Source organism: Podarcis erhardii, assembly GCF_964252035.2.
Source record: "Podarcis erhardii genome assembly, chromosome: 15".
In the NCBI taxonomy this organism is placed as follows: Eukaryota; Metazoa; Chordata; class Lepidosauria; order Squamata; family Lacertidae; genus Podarcis; species Podarcis erhardii.
Window position 1 is genome coordinate 10,214,080 of NC_138505.1, and position 23,530 is coordinate 10,237,609.

Here is a 23,530-nt window from a genome sequence, read left to right on the forward strand (position 1 = left end):
AAATAATGGAAAACGCGCCTTGGAAGCCGTTCGTCTTCCAAAGGTGCATTTGAAAACGTAAGCATTCACTTCTTTTAAACAAATATATATGTTCTTTTATTTTCTGGTGATGAACTGGTTAAATGCTACATCCTGATTAAAGTAATGCCTGTCAAGTTCTCTTGTTGTAAAATAGAAATAAAAAAGAAAAAAAGTAAGCATTCACTTCCGGGTTTTCGGCATTTGGCTTCCAAAACGTTCGGCAGCCGAGACGTTTGAAAATCGAGGTTTGAATGTTTGGTTTGTTTGTTTTTTAATGCAGGCCAAAGGATGCAAAATGAGAGATGGAAATGAGGGATGTCATGAAAGGCTTAGAGTACAGTGGTACCTCCAGTTACAGACACTTCAGGTTACAGACTCCGCTAACCCAGAAATAGTACCTCGGGTTAAGAACTTTGCTTCAGGATGAGAACAGAAATCACACAGCAGCAACAGGAGGCCCCATTAGCTAAAGTGGTACCTCAGGTTAAGAACAGTTTCAGGTTAAGAACGGACCTCCAGAACGAATTAAGTTCTTAACCTGAGGTACTACTGTACATGTCTGTCCAGAAGTAAAGCAAGACTTAATTGTCTCTATCCAGCAAGACAGGTACAGAGAGAAAAACTCCCAGCACTATGACAAATTCCAGCCCCACCTAGTGAGTAAACTAGGCAATTTTTATATTTTGGAAAGATGAGGGTGACTGCTTCCACACTGGGCAATTATTGTGGAGTCATACTTTGATCATATTATTATTTTTTATTATTATTACTCTGTGACTTTAACCCCTTCCAAAACAGCATTGTCGTTATATCCATTTCTTCTCTTAAAGGTAAAGGGACACCTGACGGTTAAGTTCAGTCGCGAACGACTCTGGGGTTGCGGCGCTCATCTCGCTTTACAGGCCGAGGAAGCTGCAGACAGTTTTTCCGGGTCATGTGGCCAGCATAACTAAGCCGCTTAACTAAACCAGAGCAGCGCACGGAAATGCCGTTTACCTTCCCGCCGGAGCGGTACCTATTTATCTACTTGCACTTTGACGTGCTTTTGAACTGCTAGGTTGGCAGGAGCAGGGACCGAGCAACGGGAGCTCACCCCATCGTGGGGATTCGAACTGCCGACCTTCTGATCGGTAAGCCCAAGAGGCTGAGTGGTTTAGACCACAGCGGCACCCCCTCTAAACTGCAGTGGAGGGGCAGGAATAATGACTGAGAGTGCACCAAGTGAGGAAAAATATTTCATAGAATCATAGGCATCATCTAGTCCAACCCTCTGCAATGCACAAATCACAGCTGAAGAGACCCTGACAGTTGGCCATCCGACCTCTACTTGAAACCATCAAATGAAGGAGAGTCCACCACCTTCCACCTTAAACACGCCCACCCACTATAATAATAATAAATTTTATTTATACCCCACCCTCCCCGGTCAGAGCCGGGCTCAGGGCGGCAAATTGTAAAATTACAGTAAAAACATAATAGGGGGAAAAAACAAATTAAAATGCAATTTAAAATGTAGCCTCATTTTAATAGTAGCCCATAGATCAAAACCATAAGGGGAGGGAAACATAAGGGTCAGACTGAGTCCAGACCAAAGGCCAGGCGGAACAGCTCTGTCTTGCAGGCCCTGCGGAAAGATGTCAAGTCCCACAGGGCCCTAGTCTCTTGTGACAAAGCCTTCCACCAAGTCGGGGCCAGTACTGAAAAGGCCCTGGCCCTTAATGAGACCGATCTGACCACCTTGCGGCTCGGGACCTCCAAAGTGTTGTTATTTGTGGACCTTAAGGTCCTCCGCGGGGCATACCAGGAGAGGCGGTCCCGTAGGTACATGGGTCCTAGGCCGCATATGGTCCCAATGAAAATCATGCCCCCTTATGTCAACGTTGGGGTCTGAGGAAAAGGCTGGGGCACATCCTCATCATACATTTAAAGCACATTTATAGCCATGGATTCCCTGAAAGAATCCTGGGAGTTGTAGTTTCCTCCCTGACAGAAAGGGGGGGTGGGGAGTGTTGTGCTTTAAATGCACGGCTGTGGTAGTGACCAGAAACTTAACCTGGGATTTCAGAAACCCGAAAGCAGAGTTGCCGTTCCACTTGTGGTGGAAGCAGAACAGCAATGGCTGAGTGCTGCCGAACTGTCTAATGCCTGGAAGTACCCACAGAGGTTAAAACAGACCCAAAGTGGTGCAGCGCTAAAACTGTGAGCACATTTTCAAAGCTAAGCAGGGTCCGGTATGGTTTCCAATTGGATGGGGGACCGTGGGTTGTGATAGGGCGGGGTTGGGCTAGATGACCCTCAGGATCCCTTCCAATGATCCCTTTTCAATTGGGAGATCCCCGAGGATATAGGTACAGTTGGGGGTGCGTGTGTGGAGGGGCCACACAGCTCTTGCAGATATGAGGAGGAAACACAGAGAGCGGGCAACGTGGCCAAGTGGGATCTCTTTTAATGCATGCCAGAAGTCCGACGAGAAAAAGAATCACACATAACACAACAACAACAACAACAACAGGCTCCTAAGCAGCAGGCAAAGAGAACACGTTGTTCCCCTTTCAAATCAAATCTGGGCACCCATCCAGCGGGGCCTTCTTCATTTTATATTTCATTTCATTCAATCTGGGTGCTCTCATGCTCAGAGTGGTTCCTCTTCTTGCACTGAGCAAGAGAACGAATTTCCGGTCGTTTCCTTCAGGTCTCCCTGCAGTCTGGCTCATTTCAAATGTGCGGCAGAAACAAAAGCGTCGCCACTTAAATCTGCTTTAAGTGCAAGTTCATGAGGTAGATCCCAAACCAGGCCCGGTCAGTAGTAGATCCACCAAGTAAGGCCCACTTGGATCTGAGAGGAAGCGAGGCAGGCCTCAGACCAGGCCTGGGTATCATTGTGCATCGTGCTGAAGAAGCTCACAGTTTTCCAAGTGTGGGGGGTGAAATCCTGAGCGCTGGGCTCACTGGCGCTTCCACAGATAAGTCTGGATGGAGTTGGCGGGGATCTCGGTCAGAATAAGGCCATTCAGGTCGGAAATGGCAAAGGGGACATTGAACCCGGAGCTGAGAAGGGGGAAGGAAGCAAATTAAGAACGTGAGAGGAGGAATAAACAATACTTCGTATCAGGACTGCATGGGTTGGTGTTGAACAATGACAGGGCTTTTTAGGTGGTGGCTCCCTCTATGTGGGATCTCCCTGGTGAGATGGGTCTCCCTCCCTTTCATTATTAACATTGAGGAGGATTTTTTTAAAAAAAAAAACAACACATTCCTATTCCCCCAAACATTTCATGGCTGAAATAGACTGCTTTCAGAAGCCTTGAAATTATTAGCTTAAGAGGATTTGACTGGTTTTTTAAAAATGCTTTTAACTTTTCTGCATTATCTAATTTTTTTTTTTTTTGGCAGGGGGGAAACTGTCTCTGTTCTGCTCCTATGTTTTGTAACTTTGATTACATTTCTTCTCCCTGCATACAGATCAGAATGAATGCTCATTATATAATAAATAAAAAGATAAACAATTTTTTATTTATACCCCGCCCTCCCCAGGCTCACGGCGGCTAACACCAGTAAAATTACAACAAAAACATAATGGGGGGGGGACCCAATTTAAAATACAGGTTAAAATACAATTTAAAATGCAGCCTCATTTTAATGGTAGCCCATAGATCAAAACCATAAAGGGAGGGAAACATAACGGTCAGACTGAGTCCAAACCAAAGGCCAGGCAGAACAGCTCTGTCTTGCAGGCCCTGCGGAAAGATGTCAAGTCCGGCAGCGCCCTAGTCTCTTGTGACAGAGCATTCCACCAAGTCGGGGCCAGTACTGAAAAGGCCCTGGCCCTAGTTGAGACCAATCTAACCTCTTTGAGGTTCGGGACCTCCAAAGTGTCATTTGTGGACCTTAAGGTCCTCCGCGGGGCATACCAGGAGAGGCGGTCCCGTAGGTACCCGTAGGTAACACGTGCTGAAAAACAAGACTGCTCTGGAAGAATAAGGCTGGCCTATCTTTTAAAAAGAGGGATGCGGGTGGCGCTGTGGGTTAAACCACAGAGCCTAGGACTTGCCGATCAGAAGGTCGGTGGTTCGAATCCCCGTGACGGGGTGGGCTCCTGTTGCTCAGTCCCTGCTCCTGCCAACCTAGCAGTTCGAAAGCACGTCAAAGTGCAAGTAGATAAATAGGTACGACTCCGGTGGGAAGGTAAACGGCGTTTCCGTGCGCTGCTCTGGTTTGCCAGAAGCGGCTTAGTCATGCTGGCCACATGACCCGGAAGCTGTACGCTGGCTCCCTCGGCCAATAAAGCGAGATGAGCGCCACAACCCCAGAGTCGGTCACGACTGGACCTAATGGTCAGGGCTCCGTTTACCTTTACCTTATCTTTTTTTAAAAAAGGTTGGATTGACATGATATGGTCGACTGTGCTTTCTGAACAGCTCACCTATCAGGCTAGACTCCCCTGCGGTGCCAGACTGCTACACCACTGCGCCGTTTTGCTTTTTGCTTTTACCCTGCTTGCCGCTGGCTGGCCATGTCTCACTCTCTCAGTTCCCTGCTTGCAAGATCTGCCCTGTGCCTTTGACCCGAGTGCCCGACACTCACCGGTTAAGAACAACGACCACGGCAGCTCCGTCGGGACGAAGTACAGCCACATGCTCCAGGCTGCACCCAAAGCCTTTCTGCACTACGCTCAGCCCGATGCGCTGGGAGCCTTCCGGAATAAATTTGCTGCGCAGAGAGAAAGAGAGAGGAGACAGAGAATCTGATAACTGCCAGGTCTCAGCCGGGGAGTTCCTCATCAGAGGAAGACCAGGAAAGCCTGGCCTTGTGGAAAGCGCTGGGGGATTTATTATTATTATTTTAGTAATGATTTTTTAATTAAATCTTTTATTAAACCTTCCAAACCATGCAATAATTCATAATTCCAATCACACATACTGTATTGGCCAGAATATAAGCCGCACTTTCCCCCCAAAAAATCCAACCATGAAAATTTAAAGTGTGGCTTAAATTCGCGACCTTACAAATATGGCTTTTACGATATTGCAGCTGAAACAGACATACAGTAAAACGGAACAAAGAAATGTTTTATTGCCGGTTTGCAAGCTTGAGACTGTTGTGCAATTAATTCTAATGTCATCCATCGCTTTCCCCATATTTTACAGTGCAGTGTTGATTTTTTATTTGCATTTACGATGTTACGAACAGGTGTTCAAGCCACTGATGGGTCTTCTCTAGCACCTGTAGGATTTTCTTCTACATTTGCCATTTGCAGGTGTGAGTGCCTGCGGAATAGCAATTTGCGATTTTAGCTATTGTTTTCCAAATATTAGATATCTGGTACATGGTAAAATAAAACCACTATTTTATCCCCTGAATTAAATTTACTATTCTTTTTCTCTAATTTTAAGGGAGTGGCTTATATCCGGGTATTGTCTTTTTCTCTCCCCCCCCCCTTTAATTTTAAAGATGCGGCTTATTTGCGGGTGCGGCTTGTATTCGGGCCAATACGGTATCATTTTGTTGTTGTTACACATTTTCTTCTTGACTTCCTGTCGCCCCTTCCCTCATGCTTTTTTCAATATTCCCCCTTAGTAGCTTCATTAAAACACATCTATATTAATTTTCTAAGCTCCCAAAGTCCATTCTCTACGTTCTTCCGTTGCTCCTATCTCAAAGCCTGCGCATGATTTCATATAAGAATGATAGTCTGATAGGTAATCCAGTAAGCGCTGAGGGATTTGAACCCAGGACCCAGGCCAGGCCTCTAACCAGTATACCACAAGGGCAGCAAACATGCCAGCAGCAGGCATTGCCTCACCTGAAGTGACCCATGTGGTAGAACATCGGCTGCTTATAGAAAATATCGTTGCCCGCATCTACGATGATGGGGCTGTCCACAAAGTTCTTGACCCAGTTGGGTCCGCCTTCCAGATCCAAGGCCAGGTTCCAGTCGATCCAGCCCGTGACGTGTTGGTTAAGGTTCTGTAAGGAGAAGCTGCTAGGTTTTAACTGCAAAGAGTCAGAAGGGTCATCTGTGGCTCCGATCTGGTGGAACGCTCTGTCACAAGAGACTAGGGCCCTGCGGGACTTGACCTCTTTCCGCAGGGCCTGCAAGACAGAGCTGTTCCACCAGGCCTTTGGCCAGGGCACAGCCTGACTCCCTCCTTTGCCAATCTTCACAGAACTCTAGCCCTATGGTTACCATCAATTTGATTTGAATTAATTTTATAATGAAATGATTTTAGAATGTTCTTTTTTTATTGTTGTTAGCCACCCTGAGCCCGTCTTCAGCTGGGGAGGGCGGGATATAAATAAATAAATTATTATTATTATTATTATTATTATTATTATTATTATTATTATTATTATTTAATCCAAACCCCTGCAATGCAGGAATCTTTTGCTCCACGCGAGGCTCGAACTCACAACCCTGAGATCAAGAGTCTCGCGCGCTGCCAACTGGAGGGGAGAGGAGAGGAGGAGCCAGGGTGGCCCAAACCACCTCCCCAGCCCAGCCACCACAGGTCCTACCGCTAAGATGTTGCGGCTGTACTGGTTCCCCCGATCCCAGGAGCCGAGGACCACGTCCCTCTCCCAAAAGTGTGACCCGGCGCAGGCTTCGGTGGAGATAATGAAGTAATCCGGGAAGAGCTGTTGGGTGATTCCTACTGTGTTGGCGATGGGGGCAATAAAGTCCAGGTACCAGTGGACACCAATGCCGTGGACGTAACGGTGAGCCGGGCTGTCTCCGCTCAGCACCTAGCAGAAGAAGAGAAGGAAGCGTCAGTTGATTATCGAGCCAGGGGGAAGACATGCACACGGACAGAGAAAGAAAGGGAACAGCAACGTCAGGACGTCACGTCCGGCAACCCGCAATTTCCGTTGCCACCTCTGATTACTGCCAACCTCTGTAGGGGAAGAAGGGGGGCATATTAATTCAAAAAAACAAAAAACCTGCAGGGGGAAAAATCATTTAAAAATATACAAATTATTATTATTATTATTATTATTATTATGCAGGGGGGAATCACATTCAAAAACATGTTCAGGTACCGTATTGGCCCAAATATAAGCCGCACCCACAAATACGCCGCACCTTCAAAATTGAAGGGGAGAAAAGAAAAAGAAAATAATACTCAAGCTGCTTCCTGGGGGAGCTTTGCTGGCAACATAAGGTTGCGAATATACTGTATTTTTCGCCCTATAGGACGCACTTTTTCCCCTCCAAAAATGAAGGGGAAATCTGGGTGCATCCTATGGGGCGAATGCAGGCTTTCGCTGAAGCTTGGAGAGCGAGAGGGGTCGGAAAATTCCTTTATTTCTCCCCCAAAAAACTAGGTGCGTCCTATGGGGCGGAACGTCCTATGGGACGAAAAATATGGTAAGCTACACTTTAACTTTTCACAGTCAGAATTTGGGAGGGAGGGTGGGGGAAACGTGGCTTATTTTCAGGCCAATACGGTACATATCTTCCCCCCCTTTCCTTAACATGTGGGCCGCTCTAGCCCCACCACATTGTGATAGAGGAGGACTGCTTTGCTCTACCACAAAGTGGCACGGCTAGAGCAGCTGGCTCTTCTTTTTCTTCCTTTGCTTGACGTGCCGGCCGCTCTAACCGTGCTGCTTTGTGGTCGAGCAAAGCTGTTCTCCTCTACCACAAGGTGGCGCTTTGGTGTGATCCACCAATGCAGGTCTACAACAAAGTGGCCCGGCTAGAGCGGCTCACACGGCAAGGAAATAAGGGAAAACAACAACAACAACTATTATTATTATTATTATTATTATTATTATTATTATTATTATTATATTTATACCCCGCCCTTCCCGGTTTAAAAACCGGGCTCAGGGCGACTAACAGCAAATATAAAACAATGATTAAAATGCGACTTAAAAACAACATAAAAACACATAATGCAGTATCAATGTCAATAAAATTCAAAAATTCAGGATCATTTTTTTGCGGGGGGGGGGGGGTGGCGACCCAGTTAGAAAACATCAAATGATGACCAGGGCTAACTGGCCAAGTTTGTCCTACTAGGGCCAGCAAGGAGACCAGGGAAAAGTATAAATGTGGGGTCCCAGAAGGGTATCTTCATAAAAAAAGGAAAGGGAAAAGGGAACGGAGAATCAGGCTAATTCAAATTGAAGGCCAGGTGGAATAGCTCTGTCTTACAGGCCCTGGGGAAGGAGATCAAGTCCTTCAGCTCTAGCAGTGCTACTTTCACACCAAAACTCCTCCAGTGGGCCGAAAGCAGCAGTGGCGCGGGGGGGGGGGCAGGCAGGGGAGGGCATAGCTGTCAAGTGTCCCTTATATAGCGGGACAGTCCCTTATCCCAGCGCCGTGTCCCGCTGCTGTCCCATATTGATGATGTCCCTTAAATTTCCCGGGTTTCAAAGGAAGCAGCTCCTCTCCCTCCCTCCCTGCCGGCCAGGGAGGAGGGAGGCTCCAACTGTGTTGCTTGGCTGCATTGCTCACCCAATAAGGAGTCTAAGAACGACTGGGGGGTGGAGCTTGCATGCCTTGTGCTGATCAAATCGGCTGCGTTGCCTGGAGACTCGCCTTTGCTCAGCGCTTCCCAGCGGAGAGGTGACGGTGGTTTTCCTTGCTGCATCCCCTTTGCTGGGTTGCTGCGCTGTGGGAACCACCGCTTGAGGCTTCGTTTGGCTGCTGGCTGGGCGTTCTGGCTTTGGCTTGGAGGGGCTCAGAAGTTGAACATACCTGTGCTGGGGAAATCCCTTATTTTGCCTGCTGATCCCTTATTTTTGAGGCTGCTGGTCCCTTATTTTCAAATCCGTAAGTTGACAGCTATGGGGGAGGGAGCTTACTGGCACCTCCTTTTTTCAAATAAAACACCATGCGGTACTCACCACTTTGGCCCAGCTAGGCAAATGTATGCGGTTGTCATCCAGGATTATGAGCCGGATATCCTTGTAGGAGCTGTTTGCCAGGGCAGGGCCCAGATCCAGAGCAATAAAGTCCCGCTGCTGCTCAGCTGTGAAGCCCAGACACTGGAAGGGGTAGTTTTCCAGAAGCCCCGCGCTAGGTTCATTTTCCGCCGTCACCGCCCAGAAGGTCACATTCCGCTTGGCGTATTCATCCAGGAACCTGGCAGAGGGACGGGGGGAATATACCTGTTGCTTTAAGTGAGACTGCCTCGAAACCTTCGATTCTAAGCAACCATACTAAGGTATAAATCTGTTGTGCGACTGCCTTTGGAATGCCATGTTCGGTTCTGGTCGCTTCAGAAACAATACTGTAGGGTTGGAAAAGGTTCGGGGGGAAAGGGCAACGGAAACGAGGATGAAGCAATTATTTGGGAACTTTTCGTTTGGAGAAAAGAGAGAAGTTTATGAAATTTACACCTGGCATGGGGTAAGTGGGCAGAGCAAAGCTTTTCTCCCTCCTTCCTATCAGAAGAACTTGTGGACGTTCAGTGAAGGTTAAAAGATGGAGGTTTGAGGACAGATTTTTTTAAAAAGGACTTATTCACACAGGGCAAATGATGGCGCTTGCTCCTACACCAGGCAGTGACAGCCACCAACCTAGATGGCTTTAAAAGAGGATTTGACCAATTCAAGGAGAAGGCTGCAAATGGCCAGCAGCCACAATGGCTAAGATTGCTGACAGGAGGCAACAGCCAGGCTGGCCCAACTCACAAAAACTACGTAGATGGGTAAGGTAAAGGTAAAGGGATCCCTGACCATTAGGTCCCGTCGTGGCCGACTCTGGGGTTCCGGCGCTCATCTCGCTTTACTGGCTGAGGGAGCCAACGTTTGTCTGCAGACAGTTTTTCCGGGTCATGTGGCCAGCATGACTAAGCCGCTTCTAGCAAAACTAGAGCAGCGCACAGAAATGCTGTTTACCTTCCCGCCAGAGTGGTACCTATTTATCTACTTGCACTTTGACATGCTTTCAAACTGCTAGGTTGGCAGGAGCAGGGACCGAGCAACGGGAGCTCACCCCATCGCAGGGATTCGAACTGACGACTTTCTGATCAGCAAGTCCTAGGCTCTGTGGTTTAACCCACAGCGCCACCCGCGTCCACGTAGATGGGTAGTATGTGGCTGTTTTCTTTCTTTCTTTCTTTCTTTCTTTCTTTCTTCCTTCCTTCCTTCCTTCCTTCCTTCCTTCCTTCCTTCCTTCCAGGCCTAGAGACTACTCTGTGTGTGTGTGTGTGTGTGTGTGTGTGTGTGTGTTTAAATGAAAGCTCACAGCCCCTGGCCAATGAAGGCCCTCACACACATACCATGGCTGGCAGCCTCTGGACTAGACAGCCATGGGCTTTGGCTTGGCACGAGGCAGCTTCATACATCCATCCTCACAACAAGGTCGGTCAGGCTGAGAGACTCAGTGACTGGGCTAAACCTTCCCAGTGGGGATGTGAATCCTGGTCTCCCAGAGTCCAGCACCATGAATCCACGCTCAGTGGTGGAGGAAGGGGGGGTGCAGTCTGCCCCAGGTGTCATCACTGGGGGGGGGGGGGACAACAAAATGTATTTTTAAAAAATTGGGCTCATGAAACTTTTTAGGAGTGACGTGGTGGCTTAGGCGCCGGCAGGTTCTGCGCGGCCTGAAACGGCAGCATGGGACTTGCGTCTGTCTACCGCCTCTCCCTCAGCCGCCCTACAGCTGAGGTGGAGGCGGCGGAGAGGCTTGCCCTGTCCGCATGGGCGCGGATCACCCTGCCACACCGCTGTCCACGCGCGCTCTCTCTCTCTCTCTCTCTCTCTCTCTCTCTCTCTCTCTCTCATCTTCAGTCCCTTCCCTCCGCTAATACCGATTTTACCTGACAAAATAGTTGGCCCACGCCTTGTGGTACCGGTCTCCCGCCTGCCCTTTGAGGGACCCCTTCCCTTTCCACGCATTGCTGGTTTTCATCCAAAGTGGAGAGGACCAGGGGCTGGCCATAAGGGATAAGGGTTTCTTAGACATAGCCTTGGCACGGTGAACGAGGGGGATCTGTGGGGAGAAAGAGAACAAGGAGCCGGTGAGGAAGATTTCGGACAAAAGGAACTGAAGCTCCGGTTATTCCTTCAAAAGGTGCAACTCGTTTGATTAAAGCTCAAGGCCGGAAGGACGCCTCTGCATATTCTAGAGCAAATCCTTTTAAAACCATTTTTGGGGGTGTTGCCATATCATCATAATCATCATCAGGTTCTAGTGGTCAAACCAAATACAGGTTATAGCGAAAAACAAAGAAAGAAAGAAACGACGGGTCTCAAAAGCATAATATAGCTCATATGATGAAAACATAATAATCCACAAATGGCAGAAAACTTAGGGCACCAGACAGGACTCTTGGGCTTTCCTGAGTTGAGAAGCTTTTATTGCAAACTTCGCTGTGTTAAACATAACCGGTTTGTTCGAACTAGGCAGCAGGGAATTGATTTTATCGACATTGGTCCCCGTATCTGAAAAATAAAGTCCCACTGCAGGTCATCCAGGGAGAGGGTGGCCCACTGGACTTCACACCCAGGGACAATAAGAGTTGAATTTCAGGAACATCTGGAAGGCCAAAGATGTTCCCCGCACCTGATATACCGTATTTTTCGCCCTATAGGACGCACCGTCCCATAAGGCACACCTAGTTTTTTGGGGGGGAAATAAAGGAAAAAAAATTATTTCCCCCCAGGCGCAGGGATGGGGCGGGGGAGGCCCAAGCTTCCCTCGACCCCAGTCCCCAAACAGGCAGCTCTCTGCAAGCCGTGGGAGCCCAGCGCTGGCTCCCGCTGCTTGCGGAGAGGTCCGCGAAGCCTGGACGCGCTAAGCTCAGCGCGCGCAGGCTTCAGCATGCAGGCAACTCTCCGCAAGCAGCGGGAGCGCTCCTGCTGCTTGAGGAGAGGTCCGCGAAGCCTGGAGAGCGAGAGGGGTCGGTGCGCTCTCCAGGCTTCAGTGAAAGCCTGCATTCGTCCCATAGGATGCACACACATTTCCCCTTCATTTTTGGAGGGGGAAAAGTGCGTCCTATAGGGCGAAAAATACGGTAAATTAAATAAACACCAACAACTGGGAAATACTGGCCTGCGAGCGCTCCAATTGGAGAACAGCCTTTACCAAAGGTGTCATGGGCTTTAAAGACGCTCAAACTCAGGACGAAAAGGAGAAACGTGCTAAGAGGAAGGCACGCTTGGCAAACCCTTCCCCACTGTGGAAGGACGTGTGGACCCAGAACTGGCCTCCACAGTCACTTGCGGACTCACTGTTAAAACCGTGTTTATGGAAGACAATCTTACTCGGCTACGAGGGATCGCCAAAGAAGAATATAAATTAAGCAAGATAAACGACACAGGCCTCTGCCCACAAGGGAGGAAGGCTGCAGCCGCCACCCCCTGCCTGCCAACCCCCGGGCACCTCCGCGGCTGCCCCACTCACTTTCAGTTTGATGTCCTCGTGAACCAAGCTAAAGTTCTTCAACTCGAAGTCGTACGGCGAGTCGTCATAAGAGTAAGGGCGCACGGAGAAGTCGCAGCTTGCCATAGGCATGCGCAACAGGTTGTACTCGATTCCTGCAGGTGTGGAGGGAGAGAAGACCACCTTATACCAAGTCAGAGCACCGATCCATCGAGCTGAGTGCTGCATCAAGCTACAGGTAAAACTCAGAAAATTAGAATATCGTGGAAAAGTTCATTTATTTCAGTTATTGTTGTTGTTTAGTCGTGTCCGACTCTTCGTGACCCCCTGGACCAGAGCACGCCAGGCACTCCTGTCTTCCACAGCCTCCCCCAGTTTGGTCAAACTCATGTTGGCAGCTTCGAGAACACTGTCCAACCATCTCGTCCTCTGTCCTCCCCTTCTCCTTGTGCCCTCCGTCTTTCCCAACATCTGGGTCTTTTCCAGGGAGTCTTCTCTTCTCATGAGGTGGCCAAAGTATTGGAGCCTCAGCTTCACAATCTGTCCTTCCAGTGAGCTTTATTTCAGTAATTCAACTTAAAAGGTGAAACTAATATATGAGATAGACTCATGACATGCAAAGCAAGGTCCAATATTGGTCTATTTGCAATCCTTGTTTTGCTGATTTCATTTAATATTCTAATTTTCTGGGACTGTTAATTCGGGGTTTTCATCAGCTGTACGCCATGATCATCACAATTATAACAAATAAAGGCTTGACATTTCTCGCTTTGCATGTCATGAGTCCATCTCATATATTAGTTTCACCTTTTAAGTTGAATTACTGAAATAAATGAACTTTTCCACGATATTCTAATTTTCCGACTTTCACCTGTATATTCTATCTTTATCATCAAACTCCAAATATAATTGCACATTATTTTTTAAAATATTAGTGGCCATGTGATAATTTTAGCTTATAAATTTTAGTGTTTAATGTCTTAACTTGTATATTGAGGTACTTTTATAGCTCTGTTTAGAGTAGGTAATGTCTTGATAATATAAATGTTTTAAGTTTTTTGTATCAAGCCAGTATATTTTCTTTTAATTGTTGAATGATTCTGTGTACATTGTGGCAGCATTTGGCTATGTGCAATAAAAGTGACTGACTGACTGCTGGACTCCAGCTCCCACCAACCCCCAGCCAGCATGGCCAATGGGCAGGGCGGATGGGAGTTGTAGTTCCGCAACATCTGGAGGACCACAGCTTCCCTGGTCTACTCCAATCAGCAGCCACTCTTCCAGGATCTCCCTCAGCCCTTCTACCCAAGTAGAAATGTTGGGGACTCAGCCTTCTGCATGCAGAGCCTCTGATCTCCGGGGCTGGATTAACCATTAAGCAAAACAGGCACATGCTTAGGGCATCGAGGGAAAGGGGGCACCACGTAAATTTTCCATTAACATTAATGGCCACAGATTGCTCTGCTGAGCGTTCATTTCCTCAGCTGGAGAGTATCAAAAAATTCCAGCAGAACTACTATGCAACAAGGCAGGCTGGATGCCCCTATACCATGCATAGAAGCAGATGTGTTACATAAGGATCCGATCAAAGACTTTGCAATTAGAAAAAAGCAGATTTTTAAAGAAATATAAATAAAGTGGAAGTATAAAAAAACAAACATTATTCCCCATCTTACTGTCTGTTTTATTTTGAAAAACTAAAAAACTACAGTATTTTTTGCTCCATAAGACGCACCTGACCATAAGACGCACCTAGTTTTTAGAGGAGGAAAGGGGGAAAGCCCCATTTTTGGGGGGATCCGCTCACAGTTGTGCAGCTTCTTTTGCAAAGGGGGAAAGCCCTTTTTTTTGAGGATCAGCTGAAAGTTGTGCAGCTGCTTTTGCAAAGGGGAAAAGCCTCCTTTTTTTGAGGATCAGCTCAAAGTTGAGCTTACCATATTTTTCGCTCTATAAGACGCATCAGACCACAAGATGCACCTAGTTTTTGGAGGAGGAAAACAAGAAAAAAATATTCTGAATCTCAGAAGCCAGAACAGCAAGAGGGATCGCTGCGCAGCGAAAGCAGCAATCCCTCTTGCTGTTCTGGCTTCTGGGATAGCTGCGCAGCCTGCATTCGCTCCATAAGACGCACACACATTTCCCCTTACTTTTTAGGAGGGAAAAAGTGAGTCTTATAGAGCAAAAAATACAGTACTTTGCAAAGGGAAAAAATCCGGTTTTTATGGGGTTCAACTCACATTTCTGCAGCTTCTTTAGGAAAGGAAAGGAGCCATTTCTACAGTTTCCAGACAGATAATCTAATCAGCCTGTCACATGTCGCTGGGGAAACAAACAGCCTCCATCTGCAGAACATTGAACAATGGAAGCCTGGGCAAGGGGGCAGGGCCGGAAAGGGAGTCAGCGATCGACCACACATTTGCTCCATAAGACGCACAGACATTTCCCCTTACTTTTTAGGAGGAAAAAGGTGCGTCTTATGGAGCGAAAAATACGCTATTCTACGATTTATTGTTGTCTATATTTTGAATTAGATATATATGGAGGGCACCAAAAGCTTTGAAGTGCTTGGGACCTCTAAAGATCATAATTCATGAGGCCAGAGGAACATTACCTGGCTGTGAAGGCCACTCCTTGCAAGGTATTTTCCACCTGGTCTAGGGGGTGAGGCCCAGACTCACCAGCCCTATTGAAGAGGCTCCACATGAGGCCGGGGAAACATCGCCCGGCTATTGTTTTATTGATTGATTTACTTAATATGCTGTAAACCGCTTTGAGATTTTTATTAAAACTATAAAGCGTGAGGTTCCTAGTTCTATCCCCCCAGCTCAGAGCCAGGAATCAGGTCTGGATCCTTAGCTGTTGACAATGTAGCCTCAGACCCAAAGACCTGGTCAATGCTGGATGGATCCAGCCCTTTCCCTGGTCTCCCCAAGTGCTGATTGCCCCAACCCGCTCCAACCACCAGTCCGAGCCCTTACCTTCATCTGAGAAGTAGGAACGTAGCAGATTGTCCTGGGTTTCTTTTGTCAGAGAGTAGACATTTATGCCAACCGAGTCAGTGATGGAGCCCCCGAAGCCTTTGATGATTTGGTACCGCTGGGCCACCTCCAGAACCAGGACCAGGGCTGAGCAGCAGAAATACAGAAGGAGAGAAGGGTGTGCTTTCAGCAGGAGTGAGACATCCACCAGGGCCTTTTCAGTGCTGGCTCCCTGGTATGCCATCATTATTACCTTTCCAGGGGAATTTGAGAACATTTGTGTTTAGCCAGGCTTATAGAATCATAGAATTGTAGATTAGGAAGGAACCCCCAAAGGACATCTAGTCCAATGCAGGAATCTCAGCTAAAGCATCCATGACAGATGGCCATCGAACCTCTGCTTGAAAACCTCCAAGGGAGGAGAATCCACCACCTTCTGAGGAAGACCGTTCCACTGTTGAACAGTTTTTACTGTAAGAAAGTTCTTCCCGATATTTAGTCGGAATCTCCTTTCTTGTACCTTGATTAGCAGACTACTTAATTTCTGATTTATTGATAGCATTCCCCCATCCCCCGTGTGTAGATCGACTCTCAGTCTCCTCTTTTCCAGGCTAAACATACGCAGTTCCCCCAGCTGTTCCTCATCTGGCTTGGTTTCCAGACCCTTGATCATCTTGGTTGCCCTCCTCTGCACATGTTCCGGATTGTCAACACCCTTCTTAAATTGTGGTGCCCAGAACGGGACACAATATTCTGGGTCAAGGACATGTTCTGGAGCAGGAGAAAACAAGCTTTCTCCATCTTCCACGTGACAGTCCTTGAGATATTTGAAGATGGCTATCATGTCCTCTTTTCCAGGCTAAACATGCCCAATTCCCTCAACCGTTCCCCATAAGGTTCGGTTTCCAGGCCCTTGATCATCTTGGTTGCCCTCCTCTGCACACCTTCCAGCTTGTCGATATCCTTCTTATATTAAGGCACCCAGAACTGGACACAGGACTCCAGGTGTGGTCTGACCAAGGCAGAACAGAGCAGGACAATGACTTCCCTTGACCTGGAAGGTCAAAAAACCTCGAGATCACTGGGCTAGTGTCATGGATTGGCTTTGACAGCTAGCTTACAAACCATCGCAACTCTCTGATTCTTTCACACTCAGAGGATCCCAAAAAGTCACCAGCACTTTCATGCAAAGCTGTCACTTCCCCCAAAGCCTCTTGGCACAAGGAAGCCTTGAACTGCCGGCCAAAAGGAGGGAGCCAAGCTCATTTCTCCAGGAAGGGAAGTTCCAACGAATGCTGCTTGTTCATGTGAAACTGCAGCTGTTGTTCATAAAACAAATATTCAAGGCTGTATGCAAAGTGGGCCAGTGTCATCTTCATGTCAATGTCATCTTAATTTGGGGGAAGACAAATCACTATACAGAGAGATTTAATAATGCAGGAAAAAATTGGATAGAATATTTTAGATTTGCTCCTCTTTGTTGTTTATTCGTTTAGTTGTGTCCGACTCTTCGTGACCCCCTGGACCAGAGCACGCCAGGCACTCCTGTCTTCCACTGCCTCCCGCAGTTTGGTCAAACTCATGCTGGTAGCTTCGAGAACACTATCCAAGCATCTCGTCCTCTGTCGTCCCCTTCTCCTTGTGCCCTCCATCTTTCCCAACATCAGGGTCTTTTCCAGGGAGTCTTCTCTTCTCATGAGGTGGCCAAAGTCTTGGATAAGGATCTGTCCTTCCAGTGAGCACTCAGGGCTGATTTCCTTCAGAATGGAGAGGTTTGATCTTCTTGCAGTCCATGGGACTCTCAAGAGTCTCCTCCAGCACCATAATTCAAAAGCATCCATTCTTCGGCGATCAGCCTTCTTTATGGTCCAGCTCTCACTTCCATACATCACTTCCATAAACCCCTTCATGGATCACTGCCTTGCCGTGGCGAAGGGGCTTGAATAACTCAGAGAAGCTATGAGCTATGCCGTGCAGGGCCACCCAAGATGGACAGGTCGTAGTGGAAAGTTTTGACCAAACGTGATCCACCTGGAGCAGGAACCGGCAAGCCACTCCAGTATCCCTGCCAAGAAAACTCCATGGACAAAGACAACAGGCATTTTCCCCTCTAGATTTGTGTAATTATTTTTATGTACATTAATAGCAAAAACAAAAAATTCCTTCCAGTAGCACCTTAAAGACCAACTAAGTTAGTTCTAGGTATGAGCTTTCGTGTGCATGCACACTTCTTCAGATACACATTAATAGCAAAGTTTTACGTGAAGCAATAAATAAGAAAGAAAAAGAAAAAAAACAAACAAAAAGGGGTACCTGGGGTGGTCGTTTTCCCCTGGAATTTCCCTTCGCTGCGCTCCATCCGGCTAGTGGACTTGCTGCTTTCGTACTTGACGAAGTAGCCGGCGGGCGGGAGGGAGACTGGGTCCTGCGTGTCGCAATAGGTGCTGTTGCAGACGCAAACCATTGAGTCCCGGCCAAAGAACTTTGGGATGCAGGGCCGGCTCCCTGGATGCGATAAGGAAGAGGTCAGTTGTTGGGTGGGGCAGAGCAAGACCCACATCTTCACTCCGAGCCCCCCCCCCAGGAAAGACAGACGTGGAAGGAGAACAGGGCAGCCCTTATAAGGGGACTCAGCATGGAAAAAAACCCAAAATGATATATCGTATTGGTCATGCTATGTGATCTGATGGTGAAATTGGGGTGACCCTATGCAAAAATTCTGAGGATCCATGTGGATCCGTGTTTTGTAACCATGTTTTTGCACCATTGCAGCCCCACGAAACAGTGGATGCGTGATTTTTTTGGTGTAGACTGTAGCCATGGACATGCTATGTGATCTGATGGTGAATTTGGGGTGACCCAATGTAAAAATCCTGAGGATCCATGGGCTTTTACCTCCCCGCTCTCAGGCAGCCTCCTTTATCACTAGCCTCCCTTATCTCTCTCCCGATCCCTTACTGATCAGCTGCTTCCTTTCAACACTCCCTTCCCTCTTGTTTGCCTTAGTGTCTTTTCCTTAGCTGAAGCAGTTTTTTGCTCCTCCTTTTCTTCTAATTTCTCTCCTCATTGCTTGGTCCTGTCTCCTCTACTTGCAAGTTTGCTGTCTTTACCTCCCCCCTCCCAGACAGCCTCCTTTATTGCTAGCGTCCCTTATCTCCCTCCTGATCGGCAAACGATCAGCGGCTTTGTTTCAACACCCATTTCCCTCTTTCAAAAAAAAAAAAAAAAAAAGCGCATGATCTGCTTTTTGCCCCTGGGCAATTCGGCTCCAGGGAACATGCATTCGCTCCATAAGTCGCACAGACATTTCCCCTTACTTTTTAGGAAGAAAAAAGTGTGTCTTATGGAGCGAAAAATACGGTACACATATTATACCGGGCCGCTACCCCTAAACAGTGTGACTGACCCCTGGGGCTCTGCACGCCTTTAGGAACGGCCCTGTTTACACTGCAAAATCCAGTTGCAGGTCCCACTTGTATACTGATGTTCCCGGTCCTCTGAAACAGTTGACCTGAAATAGTTCCTTTGCTCTGCTCCGGGCAATGCAGTCCCAAAATAGTCAAGAGAATTCTATAAATATAACGACTACTCAGACTGTGGCCTTCATTAGCCAGTTTCAAAATGCCTGTCAGCAGTGTGAATCAGAAAAAGCATAATAACAATAACAACAACAACAACAACAACAACAACAATTTACCGTATTTTTTGCTCTATAAGACTCACTTTTCCCCTCCTAAAAAGCAAGCTGAAATGTGTCTGCGTCTTATGGAGCAAATGCAGGCTGCACAGCTATCCCAGAAGACAGAACAGCAAGAGGGATTGCTGCTTTCACTGCACAGCGATCCCTCTTGCTGTTCTGGCTTCTGGGATTCAGAATATTTTTTTCTTGTTTTCCTCCTCCAAAAACTAAGTGCGTCTTGTGGTCTGGTGCGTCTTATAGAGCGAAAAATACGGTAGATAATTTGCTTCTCAACAATTATAAAACCACAGTAAAAAATCCATTATTAAAAAGTTCCCCATACAGGGCTGCCTTCAGGTGTCTTCTAAAAGTCAGATACTTGTTTATTTCCTTTACATCTGACAGGAAGACGTTCCACAGGGCAGGCACAACTACCAAGAAGGCCCTCCGCCTGTATTCCTGCAGAGTATTTAACTTTAAAAAATGGCATAGTGCCCTGGAACCACAGAATCAGAGGCAAGCGAACTCTGGCCTCTGCCATTGGTGAGGAAAGGCAGAAGGAGGCCTCACAAATTCCAGAGTGGTTTCTCCATCAATGCCTCTTCCCAAAGAACTCTGGGAATTCTAGTTCCGGGAGGAGAATATGGGTGTATCCTAATAACTCTCAGCACCCTTGACAAACTACAGCTCCCATAATTCTGTGGGGGGGGGGAGCCAGGACTGTTTGAAGTGATAAAGTGTTTTAAATGAATGTGGCCTTAGCATCTAGCTGTTTTGAGCTGTGCATCCAGAAAACTGCTGCCAGCTGGTTCTAGGTACGCCTCATTCTGCACTTCGGACATGAGGTAATGATTCTGGGCCCATGAACAGACTAGAGCAGCCTTGCTCAACCTGTGGGTCCCCAGTTGTTGTTGAACTACAACTCCCACCACCCCTAGCTAGCAAGGCCAGAGTTCAGGGATGATGGGATTTGTAGTCCAACAACATTTGGGGACCCACAGGTTGAGAACCGCTGGACTAGAGGAATGAGCAACAGCTTTACTCTTCAGGGCCTCCGGGGCCAAAATTGTGCAGCAGCAACTGGGCTCTTGATTCAGGCTGCCAACTGACCGACTTCTCAGAACTAAGGGAATACCTCCAAATAACAAACTCTACACAAGTCCTTGGTGATTTTCTCCCCAGCGCGCAAACAGCTTCACCAACATCTTACTCACCCATCACTCCAGCTGCTACGTGCAGCAAAAGCAAACCCAGAAGTCTAGCTCGGCAGAACCCCATCGTGGCGCTGGAGTCCAAACGGTGTCAAGGCTGGACGAGGATGGACCCGGGAGAACGAGGCCCACCACGATGCCTCTTCGCATCTGCACACAAGGAGAAGAGACTTTTAAAACCTTTCAAAGCATTTTAGACAGTTGCCCCAAACCCAGAGTTGATTCCAGCGAGTCTGGGCTCTTCTGCATTTGCAGCAGGGCGATGTATGGTGATAAATGCTGCAGGTGCGCCCATTTACCCGGGTCTTTGACAACTGAGATAAATACTCAAATATTCGGATCAGGGGTGTGTGTTTTTTAGCTGGAGCTTGCCAGAGCACAGCACTGCCACCCCTCAGCTGGGCAGCACAGCTTCTCGGCTAACAGCTGACACATGGGAAAGCTGCCCTGGTCCTTTCTGCTTGGAGCTGGAGAGACAGGGCTGGGGCATAAGGATGGAGCCTCCCCGCTCATCACCACATGCAATATCATGTATGTGCGTAGGCACCTAGAACAGAACCTCTGTGTAAAGCGGGAGTCCCCTGTACTAGAACAAAGGTTCATTCGCGGGGAGTTCCAGCATATTTTCTTCTAGGAAGAAAGCACAGATTAGGGCACATCTTGTTCTAATTTGTTTTAAACTAATTTTTAATGCATTTTTATAATTGCTGCAACTGCCCGGACACTGAGGTCCAGCGCCGAGGGCCTTCTGGCGGTTCCCTCGCTGCGAGAAGCCAAGTTACAGGGAACCAGGCAGAGGGCCTTCTCGGTAGTAGCAGCGCCCTGTGGAACGCCCTCCCACCAGATGTCAAAGAGAAAAAGAACTACAGTGGTGCCCCGCAAGACGAATGCCTCGCAAGACGAAAAACCCGCTAGACGAAGAGACTCGCGGAACAGATTCTTTTTGTCTTGCGAGGCACCACTGTACCAAACTTTTAGAAGACATCTGAAGGCAGCCCTGTTTAGGGAAGCTTTTAATGTTTAATAGGTCATTGTATTTTAGTGTTTTGTTGGAAGCCGCCCAGAGTGGCTGGGGGGACCCAGCCAGATGAGCAGGGTATAAATAATAAATTATTATAATATTATAACTGTGTCCTTGGGGTGAAGGGTGGGTGATGAAATGGAAAGGAAACCGGCGTGACAACCAAAACAGCAGCCTGACTCGGTCTAAAGTTGCTTCCTGTTTTCTTCAGATACCAGCTTGACCCACACCCCTTCCGAGCCAGCGGCGGGAAGGCGGGTGGCGTAGAAATGCGATCCAGCTCGCAATTCAAGGCAGCTCTTCCTAATCTGCACTTTTGAAAACTGCTGGCGAGCCGAAACATAGCCAGGGCATGCCTCTGTGAATTTCGCAATGCCGTTCTCCGATCAGGTAACGTGTACGAAGACATAATAGACAAAGATCAAAAACTGCATGATATGCATTGCGCCACAGTGGCTGCTAGCGCCCTTTAGGACTAGGAGAGCGGAAGGCAGGAAGCCAACAGTAGGTGGCGCCATACGCAGCTGATTCCACTTTTGCCCCTGTGCTGGTCCCGTGAGTTTCTGTGAGGCGAGGTCCAAGTCCAGACCGAGGTCAAGGGTGTAGTATTGAGGCCGTCCGTCAAAGCTGAAGCTGGGTCCAAGGCAGGGAGTCGGGTGAGGTCAGGAGATCTGGCAGGTCGGGGTGCAGGCAGGAACTGGCTACCAACAACGTTGCTCCTGCAACTTGGGACTGGGGCTGGCTGGCTTTTATCTGCACTGAGGCATAGGGCGGCCCCGGTCCACAAGTGATTCACCTCTCCTGGCCTGGAGGCAAGCACTCCTCCTGTGGGAACTTAGTTCCCTTCGCCTTTCTGCCCTGAGCCTCTGCAGCTCAGGAGAGGCTGGAGGGTTACCGGACCCAGAGGCAACCTCACCTTCCCCTGACGGGGCTGAGAGTGGAGCACCTGCAGGCATTGGGTCCTCCATCACCTCAGGAGCCAGAACAGACTCAGCTGGTGCCTGCACCTGAGGATCCAGCACAGGTACAGACCCTTCAGGCTCAGGCCCCAGACCCGGCTCAGCAGGTTCTGGAGGGGGGGGGGACTCCTGTGCAGGCTGGGATTCCTCAGGTTCAGCCTCCGAGTCCAATTTAAATCAAATCCACCCAGCTTCAGATGGATATTTCTGTGACTGTTATTATATCTAATTTCAATGACCTTGCTATTTCTATCTTTACCGCTTCGGGTCAATTTTTGGCGCAAAAGAATTCAACTAGTCAATATGAATTGATAACAGCAAAAACAAAAACAACTGAGTCATCACCCGGCCAAGAGAAATCTCATCTGGATTAATTGCATGCGTTGAGCCGATCCGTGGATTGGTCAGCTTAATTTGCATGCATTTGCCTGAGCATAAAACCATCTTCCTGAAGGGGGAAAGCTCTCCTTCCTTTTGGAACATGTGATTCAATACCAGCAAGAGAGGCTCTCCTCTCCAGATCCAGTTAGCAACATAGCATGCTTATTCTGGGCTAGCTACAGTTCCCCATCTGTCTTCAAGGGTAGCCCCACGTAACACACATTGCAGTAATCAAGCGCTGAAGTTCCCAGGGCATGGATAACTGCAGCTGCTCACTGTCTGTGCATCAGCCTCAACCCAAACAATGTTCTTCATGCCACTGAGGCTACCTGAACATGAAAAGATTAAGTTAATTGCTCTCCTTGGGCTGTGTTCCCTATCTGTTAAGGAAAGTACTATGTGTTCCAGAATTGTATGAGCCTGCCAATTATTTTAGTCAATAGTCCTGCCCTTGAACTTGTGTTAATTCTACTCAAAGCACACATTCTGAAATCTGTCATCACAACCCCTTGGAGCCATGCATTTCAGTGGGTCTATACCAGGGGTGGCCAACTCCCAAGAAACTGCGATCTACTCACAGTTAAAAACAGTGAGCAGATCGCAGTGATCTACCCCCATTTTTTAGGGATTCAGGATTGAGCTTTTTTTTAAGAAGGAAGGCCTGGTTTTGGGGGGGGGATCAGGCCTATGTTCTTGAGCTTCTTTGGGGAGAGCCATTGATCTACCACAGTCCAGTGATCTACCAGGTCGCAATCTACCTGTTGGACATACCTGGTCTATACTAGCCAGAACTTAGCTGACTTACAACTATTGATAATTATCACCCTTATAAACCACATTACTGTCAAAAATGCATTATTACTGTAAGGATTCCGCAAGTGCATCCCAGTCTACAAGGGGGTGTCTTGACCTAAGACAACCGACACCGTGAAACAGCCGCAGG

At 47.9% G+C, this 23,530-nt stretch overlaps 1 protein-coding gene across 3 annotated transcripts in view; it reads right to left on the reverse strand.

Moving 5' to 3' along the window:
• Positions 1–2,450: 2,450 nt before the first annotated feature.
• LOC309329887 (lysosomal acid glucosylceramidase-like) overlaps positions 2,451–23,530 on the reverse strand; it is a 42,554-nt gene continuing 21,474 nt past the window's right edge. For all 3 annotated transcript variants that reach the window (XM_081841090.1, XM_081841089.1, XM_081841088.1), the window contains exons 2-11: positions 20,230–20,376; positions 17,650–17,841; positions 15,337–15,483; positions 12,380–12,513; positions 10,794–10,966; positions 8,875–9,112; positions 6,538–6,765; positions 5,825–5,988; positions 4,606–4,731; positions 2,451–3,069 (exon numbers count right to left, since the gene is read on the reverse strand). In XM_081841090.1, coding sequence (XP_081697216.1) covers positions 2,967–3,069; positions 4,606–4,731; positions 5,825–5,988; positions 6,538–6,765; positions 8,875–9,112; positions 10,794–10,966; positions 12,380–12,513; positions 15,337–15,483; positions 17,650–17,841; positions 20,230–20,293 — 1,569 coding nt within the window. In that variant the 5' untranslated portion in view covers positions 20,294–20,376 and the 3' untranslated portion in view covers positions 2,451–2,966. The remainder of the gene's footprint in view (positions 3,070–4,605; positions 4,732–5,824; positions 5,989–6,537; positions 6,766–8,874; positions 9,113–10,793; positions 10,967–12,379; positions 12,514–15,336; positions 15,484–17,649; positions 17,842–20,229; positions 20,377–23,530) is intronic.